This window comes from Mytilus edulis, chromosome 12 (genome assembly GCF_963676685.1).
Source record: "Mytilus edulis chromosome 12, xbMytEdul2.2, whole genome shotgun sequence".
NCBI classification, from domain to species: domain Eukaryota; kingdom Metazoa; phylum Mollusca; class Bivalvia; order Mytilida; family Mytilidae; genus Mytilus; species Mytilus edulis.
The window spans coordinates 64530126-64545158 of record NC_092355.1 but is presented as its reverse complement, the minus strand read 5'-3'; the positions used below and the strand labels follow the sequence as shown (position 1 = coordinate 64545158).

Below are 15033 nucleotides of genomic sequence, written 5' to 3'. Positions count from 1 at the left end.
TGGTTATTCCATTGTCCTATTAGCTTTTACTGCCACTCTGGTTTCTTTTTTCTATATTTTACTTAGTGCTAGTTCAAATTCTTATCCTTATTCGAACTACATGTATAAATAAACCTCATTATCCAAAACGTAAATATAAATCAATTAAAAGTATGACTTTATAAAAGGTTAAAATAAGTGAACTAAATATACAAACAATATCGGCACAATGAAGCACAATTAAAGGAGTAGGTCCAGTAAGACCCCTTTTTGGCCCCAAAATATAGCAGTTTTACAAAATTGTTAAAATGTAAACTTTTAGTTATTCATTGGACAGTAGAATGCTTCTGCTACATAAATTTGGGCTGATTTTGACAATACAATGCACATATATCGGGTACTAGCACCATAAAGTCATGCTAAATTGCTGAAATCTTCACAATTCTAGCATTTTAGTTAAATTTTAGACGGTTTTCGTGTAAAACGAAAGTGGCCGCATTCGTGTTCATCCTTAATATTGAAATGAAAGTTGTATTTTATGATAATACATAACATATATAAAGGTTGAAGATGAACACGGATGCGGCCACTTTCATTTTTGACAAAAACCATCTGAAAGATGACATTTTTCGGCATATTTGGTAGATTTAACATATTTCAGCTTGAATCGGTGCGTTTTTTATGACTAAATCAGTTAAAATCTTTCACATCAACTAATTGATTCAAATAAAATAGACACTTAAGTGATTGAAAAGTGGTCAAAATCTTTCGTCAGATGAACATGAAATTTGAGGCCAAAATCGGTCCTTACCGGACCTACTCCTTTGACAAAAATTACCATGTAACGACATTTAAGATATCTTATGTTTACATTTAAACACAAAAATGAACGTCTACTCATATACATGCCTTTGTTGATATGCATGTACCAGAGTTGTTTTGTATTGATTGATTTGCACAGAAATAATCGTAAGCACCTCATTTACTCCTGAAAACGTTTATGGTGTCATGAACTAGAAATACTCTGTCTTGATTATTGTTTATAATTTTAGTAGGGGAAAATAAATTAAAAAAAGTAAATGAAGGATCGTGAAAGTCACCTCTTAACGATATTTTCGTTTTCCGTTATAATACCTTTTCCGTCCACACATTTGGAATCTTTTACTATGGTTTGGTTTTCTTTCGTGGAAAATACAGTGACATTGGACTTTGGATCGGATGTCCTGTGCTTCGTATAGATACATCATTCAGTCGCTCTATGTTCACAAACCTTAAATCTTTTTACTTAAGTTGCAGATCATTTTGGTACACGATATTAATAAGTATGCTTATGAATGATTTAAGGATTTTTCGATACACACACCCATTGCACTTACTTTGAGTTATACTTTTTCTAGCATATTGTTTTTATACGGCAGTTATAATTGTTTATCTGGTAACGTTGGTTTAAAATAAAGTATTGAGAAAATGTCATGCTATCTGCATTTAATGATAAGAAGCCTTCATTGTTAAACTCCTAGTGGAAAGCATAAAATGCACTAAGGAACAAGAACATGTTAATGTTACTAACACATGAATCTGAATTGTACCTGACCAACACGCTGAGCTGGATTTTCGTCGTGATAGTTTACCAGGTACAGTTTACGAAATAAAAGTGTCAATATATCAACATCTCAACACATTAGTCTGACTCCGAGCAAACCGTTATTTGCCTTTATTCAATAATGCCTCATGCGGTAAAGCAGGAAACACCAATTTTCAAATTCTTTGTTTGACCCAACTATGAATCAAATATCCGACCTCTCGCACCCGTGGCGAGAACGCGTTCACGTAGTAGATCTGTGCATTAAGAACGAACCCGCCAACTAACAAGTCTTGGCAATGCATTCATTTATTTCTTGCCTTTTAATAGATTTAATAGAAAAAAATACCTGTGACAATCTTTAAGCTTTTATCCGATTACTAATTTGAAGAAAAGTGGTTTAATTTGTGATATGAAATACAGCTCATATATTTGTTTATGTTTTTCAAGTTTAAAACCATTAAATTTTGAAATATCAAATCTGATAATCGCGGATTCTTTTCTATTTTATTTTATGCAGGAATACATTCCAAAGAGAATAGAGAAACTTGATAAACAGTTAGATAAAGTGTTAGGAGATCAAAGCAGACATCATCACTTGCGCGACAAGTTTTATTTGTCAAATACAGAAGATCCTGATGATGCATTTGAAAGATTAAGAACTGCAATCTTCGATACTGCAAGAATAATGGATAATTGGGGTCAGGCTTTACCTATGAAGTGGATTCTTTTAGAACATTTGATTGAAATAAATAAAGCCCAGGGAACAAATTTCATCAATTTTACTGACATGATTAATATGGCAAAACATCCTGATATCAATATATTAAGCGAGGATGAGTTGTTGGTATTTCTTCGATTTCAACATAACGTAGGGAACATGATTTTCTTTGAAAATATACGGGATTTGATCATATTAAAACCTCAGTGGTTGGCTGATGCTTTCCGATGTTTAGTCTCAGATAGAATTGAAGCAAAATTTCATCACCTTAGTGACTATAAATTGTTAAAGGATCAAGGCAAAATAAGTAAATCGTTAATAACCAAACTCTTCAAATCTAAAAAAGCAAGTCAGTTTTTAGGACAACAGGGGAATTTGCATCAAATTATGGAAAAACTTGACATCATTGTCAAAATTGATACTAATTATTATATCATGCCAAGCAAGATGCCAGCTTCGACGTTTGAAGATGTATGTAAACATGTTGGCATTCGAAATACAGACTGTAAAAGGACATCGTGGCTTTGTCTGAAGTTTGATTTTCTTCCACCTTCTTTCTTTAACCATTTATCTGCCTGGTTTATCAGAAATTACAAGCCTAGCAAACTGGACAGTGAGAGTGGATCGTTTGCCTTATACCGTGGAATTTGTATGTTTGACATGGATAGTTCTGGTTGTGTAAAGATTCTGGTGACAATGTCGACTGATACAATTGCTCTACAGGTTGTTTCTTTTTCCAAACAGAGAGAAGTCGGAAATAAGTGTAGCGATATCTACCAAAACGTTAAAGACGTAGTCGAAAAAATAAGAAAGAGTTATAAGGTGAAAATATCTTTTAAACTCCATTTCAAATGCAGTGATGGGGATTATTATAAAGATACATTTGTATACGAGACCTTGACAAGTGAACAGGAGTTTTACTGTCCTCAACATAAGACATCACACCAATCTGAGATGATATACTCTCCATGGATAACGAAGGAGGTATGCTTCTAAAACGACATCTTTAGAAAATGGTCACATTATCCTTTTTATACATCAACTGAGAAAATCTCCCTAATCTTATTTAGATTTATCGGCCATTATGATAGTATCCCTTTTTAAAAACGATAATCATAACTTAAACAGGTTTAACAAACATTACTTTCAATTGAACCAAATCTTCTAAAGTTATTATTTCCTAATAAAATAAATGAATTATAGTCATTTCGTACTCCCTTTTTTACCCTATCAAAAACATATTCGTACCGTGACCATTTCGTAATTTTGGGATATCTATATGTACACTATTTCGTTCCTCACGAAAAATTTATGTTATGCCATTTGGTACACTATTTCTTAATTTCAATTGAAACAGTCATAGCAAGTTATTTGATTGGTCACATAAGTTGCAAATTTTTATAGAAACATTTTTATTCATGGCTTCCTTCTTGAATTAATGTAAACAGTCAGGGGCATTACTTAAACAAGTAACATTTAAAATTACCTAAACAAGTAATGTTGAAAACGAGGCTATTTTAAATATTACTTATATAAGTAACTTTTCTAAATATTATTTTTATAGGTGTCCAACTATACAGATTTTGCCAGCTTTAACAAATTTTCACGGTCATCTAGTTATTTTTCCCATGAAATATAAAATCTAATCTTTCTGAAACACTAATTGGCTTTCTGACGGACTTATTTTTCATATCGACGCTTTTGGGTCAAAGATTGGTCTCTTGGGACTATTAAAATATCATTTTCCTCAAAAATCTTGAAGGTAGACAGATATAAATAGATAGAAACTTGTGAATTAATTAACCCTCTCCCTTTCACACCGGTACAGCTTACCGGTGAAACAAATTTCGAGATTTTTTTGGGACATTTAGACATGTTTAATCGCCATTTGCTGACGTACAGATGTGGTTAAGGGCTCAAATTAATCCTCAGATAACCAGCAATGCGATTTAATGTGCATCAAACCTCTATCATTATTAGTTAATAAACAAGTCGCCCCTAACTGATGTGTAAATTTTCTGTAAAAACCATTTAATTTTCTTCGAATTTTGAGGGATATTCTCAAAAAGAAGTGCAAAGAAGACTGCTCTTTTAAGAGGATTTATGTCTTTTTTCAATAACTGTGCAGTGAGTTTTTGAAGAATAGTATTAAACTAATAGTTCTAACTTGTACACTAGTTGCAAATGTAATTTTTAGTGTAGCAGCGCAATCACAAATTTGAATTACGCTAAAAATCTGAAGTCATTTCTTAAAGATATTATGAGAAAAGAGACAAAAACCGCTAAAATATTCTGAATTTTTTTGGCAAAGTTGAAATAGATGTAACAAAACATGGTTTCGTAAGTGTTGCGGTATACTAAAGTTGAAAACACTTTTGTTTGAATAAAGAAACATGTATATTTCAATGAAAAAATGACAGTTTAAAGAGTGGATTCCTCCTAGATTTGCGTAAAAATCATGCATTTGGCAACAAGAAATTATCATCTGAACACATAATTCCAAAAAGAAAACAAACTGGGTGAGAATCTTTGTATTATTTTGTTTTTTCATTTCTTTCGTAGTAGTAGACTTAAGTACTTCAATTTCGATAAATTCACTACAATGCCAGTTGCGCAGGGGTACGCTGATCTATCCCAAGGCGCTAATATTGAGAGCTCGAAACTCACTGCCGGAGTTGGAAAAATATTTTTATTATATTAAATGTAACTTAACTTAACTTTACTTTCAATTTCAAAAAGGAAACCTACGAATTTTTTTTTTTGAATGTGTGTGCAAAATCGCCCCCCCCCCCCTTTTTATCCCCTTTGCTCCATCGGGCTCGGTCAAGGGTGTCCCAGATCGAGCTAGCATTGGTAATTCAATGAATGTTCCCTTGTAAAAACAAAGTGTAGGTTGCTGATTGATTGAACACGAATTAGACAAATAACTAGGGTCCAAGTTTGAAATCGGACAAAAAGAGCGTCTAAAATCAATTATTTTGAATGTTACGGACATCGATATTTCAAGGCCTATAGCACGTTATGCGTCTATTTATACCACTATGATAACTTATATGGCTTCAACAGAGTCGAGGCATTGTGTTTCCATCAAAACCTGACCCTGTTAGCACACCAATATGTCTCTGCACGACTTTTTGCCCAAGGATTTCGTATTTTTTTCACTTTTTCTCCAACAGTCACGTGACTTTTGGAAATATACCACGTGACCAAAAAATGACGAATTATCTTCAAACATAATTTTTTGAAATATTTTACCAATTATCTTTCATTTGAGCCTAACATGGCATAAGTATGACCATTGATGCGAATTCTGTATTCATTTAAACTTCGATAATGTATTTTCGATAAGTAAAGGTCTAAAATGCATGAAAGGGAAAGGGTTAAGCCAATTAACCCTTTCCCTTTCACACCGGTACAGCTTACCGGTGAAACCAATTTCCTGATTTTTTTTGGACATTTAGACATGTCTAATCGCCATTTTCTGACGTACAGATGTGGTTAAGGGCTCAAATTAATCCTCAGATAACCAGCAATGCGATTTAATGTGCATTAAACCTCTATCATTATTAGTTAATAAACAAGTCGCCCCTTACTGATGTGTAAATTTTCTGTAAAAACCATTTATTTTTCTTCGAATTTTGAGGGATATTCTCAAAAAGAATTGCATTTAAACTTCGATAATGTATTTTAGATAAGTAAAGGTCTAAAATGCATGAAAGGGAAAGGGTTAAGACTTGAAGTTATTGATAATTTTGCAACCCAAAACGATTACAAATGTTCCTTAAATAAGTGTTTTACTTATTTTTATAGAGATGTATAAAATAACTTATTCAAGTAATATTTTCTTCTTTATTTTTAAAGTAACCTTTTATCTCTATACTCCTCTACAATCTAATGACTTCTTCATTTTATGATATAGAATGATGTAAAAATTCATGAAAACTACATTTAGTCCATGCTCCTATTGACATTTAAAATAACTCTAATGACTAATTGAAAAACGGGGCTAAACCAAAATTTAAATACACGGATATATTCAGCATTAAATCAAACAAAAAATAAATTTATTACCCCGATTTGGACCCACATGAAAACTAGGACAACATCAAAAATATAGATACATGGTTAGATGTTGAAGATAAAACTAGAGGCTCTTAAGAGCCTATATCGATCACCTTGGTCTATATGCATATTCATCTAAGGACATTCTTAAACCATGATGACATGAATGAAATGCATGACAAAAAATATGTTTTGTTGATCTTGTATTGCTGATATTATAGCCTATTTAGTTTCTCTCTATCTTCTTTAGTTTTTGCTCTAAAAACAAAAGAGGATAAAAAAAATCATCATTTATTGGCAATCACTCCTATTAATAGTGCAGTCTACTAAACTATATCTTCAAAATTTGACTTGTTAGTAGATCTTAACTTGCTGATAATTTTTGTGATTTAAAGTGTATCTTTATCTATTATAACGTTCTATCATATATGGCAAAGTGCAAAACAATGATGGGGGAATCGTTTTTAATGGGCAATACCTGCAATAAGGATCCGTCTGACTATTTCCTCCATATTGTTAAAAATTACAAAAATTTACGAAAAAATGTTAAAAATTGACTATAAAGGGCAATAACTCCTTCAGGAGTCAATTGATAATTTTGGTCATATTAAATTATTTGTAGATCTTACTTTGCTGAATCTTGGACAGTTAGGACAAGTTTTGACACAATATTCAAGCTTGACACTGTCTGGATTTGGATTGTGATAAAATATTTGACATAATATAGGTTTCTGACAAAAAATTAATGTGGTCAACATTCTAATTAGTTATCAAAGGTACCAGGATTATAATTTAGAACGCCAGACGCGCGTTTCGTCTACATAAGCCTCATCAGTGACGCTCATATCGAAATATTTATAAAGCAAAACAAGTAGAAAGTTGAAGAGCATTACGAATCAAAATTTTCAAAAAGTTGTGCCAAATACGGCTCAGGTAATCTATTCATGAAATAAGAAAATCTTTAGTTTTTCGAAAAATTCAAAGTCTTGTAAACAGGAAATTTATAAACAATGACCACATTATTGATATTCATGTCAACACCGAAATGTTGACTGCTGGGCTGGTGATACCCTCGGGGACGAAACGTCCACCAGCAGTGGCATCGACCTCTACATTTGATTTACCTGGTATGGCCTGATATCAAAAATCTATCATTCAGCATGTACAAATCATCCAAAATTTAATCTATACTATTAAACGAGAAGACCTCATTTTGGGTGTCGCTTCTCTTCTTTCCACAATAAATTAATCAACACACCTCTGTGTCCTATAGGTACAGTGCATAGTCGCATTTGTCATCCATTCATATGATTATTCAGATTGAGTTATTTTGGGAGAAAAACGAAAAAAAGGGCATCCGGATATTGTCCCGTCATTGGACAAAATTTTAAGTCAGATAATACTTCCGGTTTGCGTTTTTCTGTATACTTTGAACATACATGACTCATACATATACTACGAATAAAGTGTATTTTCATAATTTCTATCTGCTATCATTTTCAAATTTACTATCCACGGTGGTCACAGAGTTTATTAAATAGAGAGGGTCTGTATACTATATCAATGACCACCATGGATCGATTAGAAAACTTAGAATTGAAAGTAAATACACTTTATTTATATATAGATACAGATAAGCGCTAAAATTATTCATGTGCACTTTTGATACCTTTTCTGAAATTCTCCAGTCATTAAATCTTTTACAAAATTCATTGATTACAAAAAAAAAGAAGTTGTGGTATGATTGCCATGTTGACAACTCTCCACAAGAGACCGTCAAAATTACACAGAAATTAACAACTATAGGTCATCGTACGGCCTTCAACAACGAGCAAAGACCATACCGCATACTCAGCTTTAAAAGGCACCGAAATGACAATGTAAAACAATTCAAACGAGTAAACTAGCGGCCTTATTTATTTACAAAAAATGAACGAAAACCAATATGTAACACATAAACAAACGACAACCACTGAATTACAGGCTCCTTACTTAAATGTTCATAACATACTTAATGTATATTCATATTGAAATTGATAGAAAACCACAAATTGGAAATTTTGGAAATAAAGGAGGAGGGATTAAAAAAAAAAAACATTTTCCTGTCCCCAATAACCTATGATTTATGATACTTTTGCTGAAATTCTCCAGTCATTCAATACTTCACAAAATTCTTCAAACAACACTTTACATACTTTAAACTACGCTCTGAATGCCCGCGATTTCGCGGGTGTGTTCTAGTTTGGGTTTAATTTTGGAACCTTCGTATCTTAATATGGACTTATTTGAAAAAAGGGTCCAAAATAAAAATTTCTAAATTTCTAAATTTTTGAACCTTTGGACCTGAATGTAAACCAATTTAAAAATGGGACCCAATATCTAAAATAGTAATACAAGATTAGAACCCCTATCCTCCGAATTATAATAAAGTTTGTTTAAATGCTGTTTTTTTTCGTTTGTATTGAAATTTAAATATCAAGACTCGTACTTGGATAGATATTTGTCTCATTGGCACTCATATCCACACCTTTGTATGTATATTGTATATTCTTATACGACGTTCTTCAAACACTTTGAGTACACACCCGTGGTAAAACATGAATATATCGTTTGGGCTGTTCCGATCATACTCCCACGTCATATGCTTTTTATATGAACGAGCTACCCAACGTCATTAAACGATAACGTAGGAATATAAGCATTTTACGGGAAAATGCACGATTGTGAAACCAAAAGTCATTAAAATAAGGAAACATAAACAAACGATGATAATTTAAAACGTTTTTATAAGGCAAATATTTGTACATAGTACTATCATTTTTCAAATTCATCCAAACCTATCCAATTACGTTATTGTAAATAGTTTAAGCATGTTACTAGTTCAGTTTCCTCAGTTCTTTTACGTCAATATAAACTTCACTTTCGGGAACATCAAATATTTGACTTCACCTAGACCTCGATCAAAAATAATTGCCGCATTTTTACTTTTCGAATAGAAATAATTCATTGGGCTTGAATATATACTGATTTTACCTTGGGTTTACCATTTTTACCGATATTTTATACCTCGCTCTCGCTCGTGGTAAAATTAAGAAATAATTCTTTCGTGTCATGCTCTATGCTCATTTTAACATGGGTAGGCATTATATTTGTTAATATCTTAATACCGAGCGTTAGCGAGGTACTAAATGTTTTCAAATATAATGCCTACCCATGTTAAAATGAGCATAGAGCATGGCATGATAGAATTATTTTGATTCTAATAGGAATATTGTGAACTTTTGTACTTCGAAGCGGACCTATAGTAGACGCTCGAAATGTCGCCATTTTGATTTGATGAACAAAAACGTTATAGAAAAATCAACAGTTTATCAAAAAAAAGAACAAAAACATTGAAACTTACTTTTAGAATGTTTTTCATTTAATTTCCTAGCGAGTAACACCATACAAAATGTCCATTTTGATCTTTGGCGTTGTTCAAAATTCATCTGACGTTGCAATTTTAATTGTGACGTCAATCACGTGCAGCCCATGTTCTATTCAAATTAGAACATGGCTTTGTACCCAAAGCTAAAGCAGAACGTCATATTAGAGTATCGAACATAAAGGGCCACCCGCGATAACATCAGTATAAATTAAAGCCCCTATGCATTATTAATTAAATAGTGATTATTGAGAAAACTATGAACGGATCATGATTTTGCCACCGGAAACATATGAAGTGTCGTATTTTTCTCCATCAAAATTTTAATTTTTAAAAGTTGGGTGTTTTACAAGCTGTAACACTGTACCAAAACTCATGTCTAGATTGACCCCACTTCCCGTGACTGCGAAATAGCTTTCATAAAATGATAGTGGCTTGAAAGATTTTGAGGCAAACTATGTTAATCCAAATATTATTTTAAATTGATAGTTTTGGGCAAAACGTTGGGAAATTTTTCATCATTTGCGGATTTATCTCGGACATTAATTGATATGGTCGTGCCACTTACAATATCCCATCCTTTTTGCCTTTCCACCCGGCATTTGCCGTCAGGTACTGTTGCACCAAAATTAAAGACAGAACGATCATAAATAATTGAATTTGATCTTATAAAGAAATATATGACTTCACCCCCAAAATATTGAAAATTAAAGTTTTTAATGCAAAAAGACAACCCCTCCCCCGGCCGAAATTAGAAATGGTCGCCTTATGTTATATTATTAAACATTTGGTACAGATGTAAGTTATAATCATAAAATAAATATTTATTTCGTCTCATTTCGTTTCCGTTTGCTGTATTTCGTTTTGTTTTGCGCTATTTTGTTTTGTTTCGTTTTGTTTTGTTCCGTTCCGTTTCTATTTCGTTTCGCACTTTACAGGTACCCAAATCGAGCACTGTTCTTTGGATTTTAAATTCAAATAATGCATACCAATGACAATTATTGATTTATCAAGTTCGCCACTATTTCTTTTTTTCTTAATGTAAACCATGTTAAGTGTTGTGCAAAGGTGTTGTCTGGATGAGATGTTTTTATTTTAAATTTGAATAAAATATTAGTATAGATACTTAAACTCTTGTTTGTATTGATTATGAAAGGGATGCAGCTGTTTTCTTATTAGAATGAAAATAATCAAAAGAGAGCAAAAATATACAAAAGAGACATTCAAACTCATACTACCGTTGTTTTCATCATTTCTGTTTCATTAAATTTGAAAAAAATAAGAGTAAAGATACTTCAATTTTATGAATACACGTGTACTTACTTCTCAATTAAATTGGAAGTTATGAAATGTTTTTTGTACTTCAGAATGGGTTGTTTTCAGTTAAATACGATGAATATCCGTTACAATATACTAATACTTGTTCGCACTTTTAGGACTACCAATAGTATATTCTTTTATTAAAAATAATGCATTGTACTTTGAAATCAGTCATTTTATGAGTTATTTTTCAAATAAAATGTAATGCTTGCGATCCCGATATCTTTTTTTGTGTGTTATTTCACAGAATGGTTTACCAAAAGAAGTCCCTTTTTATTTAGGACGTTCCGAATCAATTTACACGATCAAACATTTAGTTTTATTTGCACATTCAAGAACACATTTTCGTCATATTATTATACAGCTTATACACGCGGGCAACCGTCTTAAATCGATGAAACAGAATGGTTTATCAAAGGAACTCCCCTTTTATTTAGGACATTCCGAATCATTTTACACGAACAACAATTTAATTTTATTTGCACATTCAAGAACACATTTCCATATCACTATATAGCTTCTTCACGCGGTCAACCGTCTTAAATGAATGAAACGTAAGATGATTCCGTAATATTGTACAAAATGTTTACCGCTATCACAATGTTATCAACGTCAAGCACGTAGACTCGTTTACAGCATTACCAAACGAGATGAAAAAACTATATGTTGTAGGGCTAATGTTAACAATCTTTTAGAACATTTTGTAAATTTTGCTTCTATTTCCCGGGAGACACAATTATTCTGCATAGTAAAATTAAACATTATTATGGTTATTATTTATGACAATTACCAATACAACTTTGTTGATCTTTTGATTTGATTTTGATATACTTATATTTCGTATGAATAGGTTAAATAGGTGCATATATAAAAGTAAGTTTTTCATTTATTAATTTCAGGGTCCACTACTTTACAAATACGTTTATTGCTAGTGTTAATTCAGTCAGGAACTTTTTATCACATTGGACAACAATCTAGATTGTATAACGATGCTATAGAAATCCACATTAGCATATAACTGACTCTATTTTAAAATAGTAAAATCCATTTAATTCCTTCTTATAATCTTTTTTCAATGTTAAATAAATTGAATGCAGATTTTATAAAGAAACACACAATGTTTACAATATTCCATGCTTGTATTCTTATAATTGATAAAACTTACATTTAATGTTCGGGAAATTTCCCAAAATATATGAAAGTTTTAAAATATTTGTGGTAAAGATGTATAAGTGACAACTATTTATTTTTTACAAACAGATCTGAAACACATTTCGGGAAAAATCCCGACAAAAATAAACTAAGTGCAAAATGTATAACACAGATGTCTAGAACTCTTGACTAATAATTTCTTTTCACATTTCGGGAAAATCACCGAAAATATAAATCTACTAGCAGGCACACATTTGTTACAAACATGTTTTTACCCATTTCGGGATGTTTCCCGAAATAAAATCTACAAGCAAATAAAAATGTAACACACACAGAAACGAACTAAGCATTAGACAAAATCCGATGCGAATAACAAATATAACATCAAAACTAAATACATGAATTTGGGATAGAAACGAACCGTGACACGTCTTATAATAATGTGAATTCACACTCAAATATAAGAGGAAACAAACGATACAAAAGAAACACAACGTTAAAATGTAACACACACAGAAACAAACTATAATATAACAATGACCATATTCCTGACTTGGTACAGGACATTATTTTTTAAATTATAATACAGATTTCTTAAACATTTTTGGAAAAATCTCGAAAAAACAAAATCTTCAAGATTTAAAAACACAGAATTTTGATACATTTAGAAAGTTTTTATGTAAATTTGTTTCTAACATTTGTTGAAATATTATGATTCATAAAAGATATGTATTTTGTTTATAACAATACTTTTCATGACAGAAAAATAAAGGTTGCTCTCTACTGCATCTCTTTCGCAACATGCTATATTATACGGATTTTTTGTGTTATTAAAATTTGCTGTTACAAAATATTAGAAATTATTATAAATTAAGGAATGTATCTCCCTCATGCAAAGCTCTGATTCCTTTCACGGATTTGACTATACTTTTTGGACCTTTTGGATTATAGCTCTTCATCTTTTATATAAGCTTTGGATTTCAAATATTTTGGCCACGAGCATCACTGAAGAGACATGTATTGTAGAAATGCGCATCTGGTGCACGACAATTGGTACCGTTAATTTTATTGCAGATAGAAATACAATCATGACAATGTTTTATAAATAGCGGTTGGGTTAATGGAGCTAAAAGGTACCAAAACGATTTGCAGGATGTATGCCTATACAAAAAGGTGATATTGCATTATTAAATTTAACAAAAAGACACAACAGTCTGAAAGATATCAGGAAGTCTGCAGTCCTTTAAACTCGTAATAATGTTTGGCATGCTTTTTCTCTTGTTTCTCTTCATATCTTTGTCTTTTAAGACTCTCTCAATTTGTCTTCCAAGTTTGTATGTATCCTACAAAGAAAAGTCAATTCAAGTCCAATGTTTTAAAGTCCTTCATGCATACTATTAATTATTATTTTTGTCGGCAAATTTTGTTATCACAGGTCCTTTCGTAGCTTACTGTATGTCATTTGTTTTGTTCAATAATTGAAGCTATATCAAACTGATAATGTTTAAATATTGTTCTTATTAGGGCTGTTGTCTCCTTAGCAATCATACTGCATGTTTTTATGCCTCATTTGTGGGTATTATGTTTTTATGTTTGTGCGTCTGTTCATTTGTTTGTTTGTCCAACTACAGGTTAAAGATTTTGGTCAAGGTAGTTTTTAATGAAGTTGAAGATCTATTTACTTGAAACTTATTAGTACACATGTTCCTTATAATATGATCTTTCTAATATTAATACAAAAACAAATCATCATTTTTGATGTTCAAAGTTTCTATATTTCTATCATAAAATTAAAGAAAGAAAACATCCCTGAGAGGTAATTACTTAACTGACGATTTTGGCTATGTGACTTATTTGTAGATCTTATGTTGTTGATCATTTTTACGATTCAAAGTTTCCCTCTTTACTTTAGTTTTCAATAGGGCTAACAACAAAAAAGAGTGATTTGATTGCCCTTCCAACCCTAATTGATCAAATATTTTTTGTCTACATATGATCAAATATGATTTATTGAATTTAAGTCAATAATTTCTTCATTTTAATTTTTTTTTTTTTTTTTTTATAAACAAAATTTATTATATTTATTACAAAGCAACCGAATAAGGAATGGAAACGATGTAATGGGTTGTCTTGGTCACGAAATATCTCCTACAGTGGTAAACTGTCAATTATATGTCATGGATTCGATTCGTTTCCGTGCTGTTGCCAAACTGTCTTGTTACCTTATCTACAAAGCGGTAAGACTGGATTCCAAGATAGCATGTGTTTTATTTGTTCAAAAGTATAATCTGACAAAGAACCAGTTTTACATTATCAATTGCAAGTAAACATCTTAAACTAATAAATGCCTTTATATTCTATTTTTTTCTTTTTCTAAATTACTTTTATCGTTGGATTTAATTTATTTTCTACAGAATGATTTAACTTGACCTGTTGGACACGCTGTTTATGGCTTTAACTTGTCCGACTATTTTTTCCTCTAGTATTGGACAATCGATACGCATTATTATGCCCTGCAGTGGTTAAAGGAGATGTTTTTTGTAAAAAAATAATGGATGAGTGATGCAAATTAAGTGATGAAAATAGCTTACTTGACCAACCAGGTGAGAAAATAATGTGGGAAAATAGTAAAGATGATTCATGGACAATTCAAAAGTGTAAATGTTGCACAATCAGGAATTGTTTTGATATTATTTCATTTGTGAAACAGCACATTTTTTTAGACATAACAAATGTTTGCACACTTTAAAACTTTCAAACTTACCTTTAAGATCTTCCCATATATTGACTAAG

The 15033-nt window shown here is 31.5% G+C and overlaps 1 protein-coding gene across 1 annotated transcript in view; it reads left to right on the top strand.

Annotated features, from left to right (window-relative positions):
• Positions 1-15033, top strand: part of LOC139497771 (uncharacterized) — a 293518-nt gene that overhangs the window by 209130 nt on the left and 69355 nt on the right. The window contains exon 13 of the mRNA XM_071286006.1: positions 2082-3266. Within this exon, the coding sequence (XP_071142107.1) occupies positions 2082-3266 (1185 nt within the window). The remainder of the gene's footprint in view (positions 1-2081; positions 3267-15033) is intronic.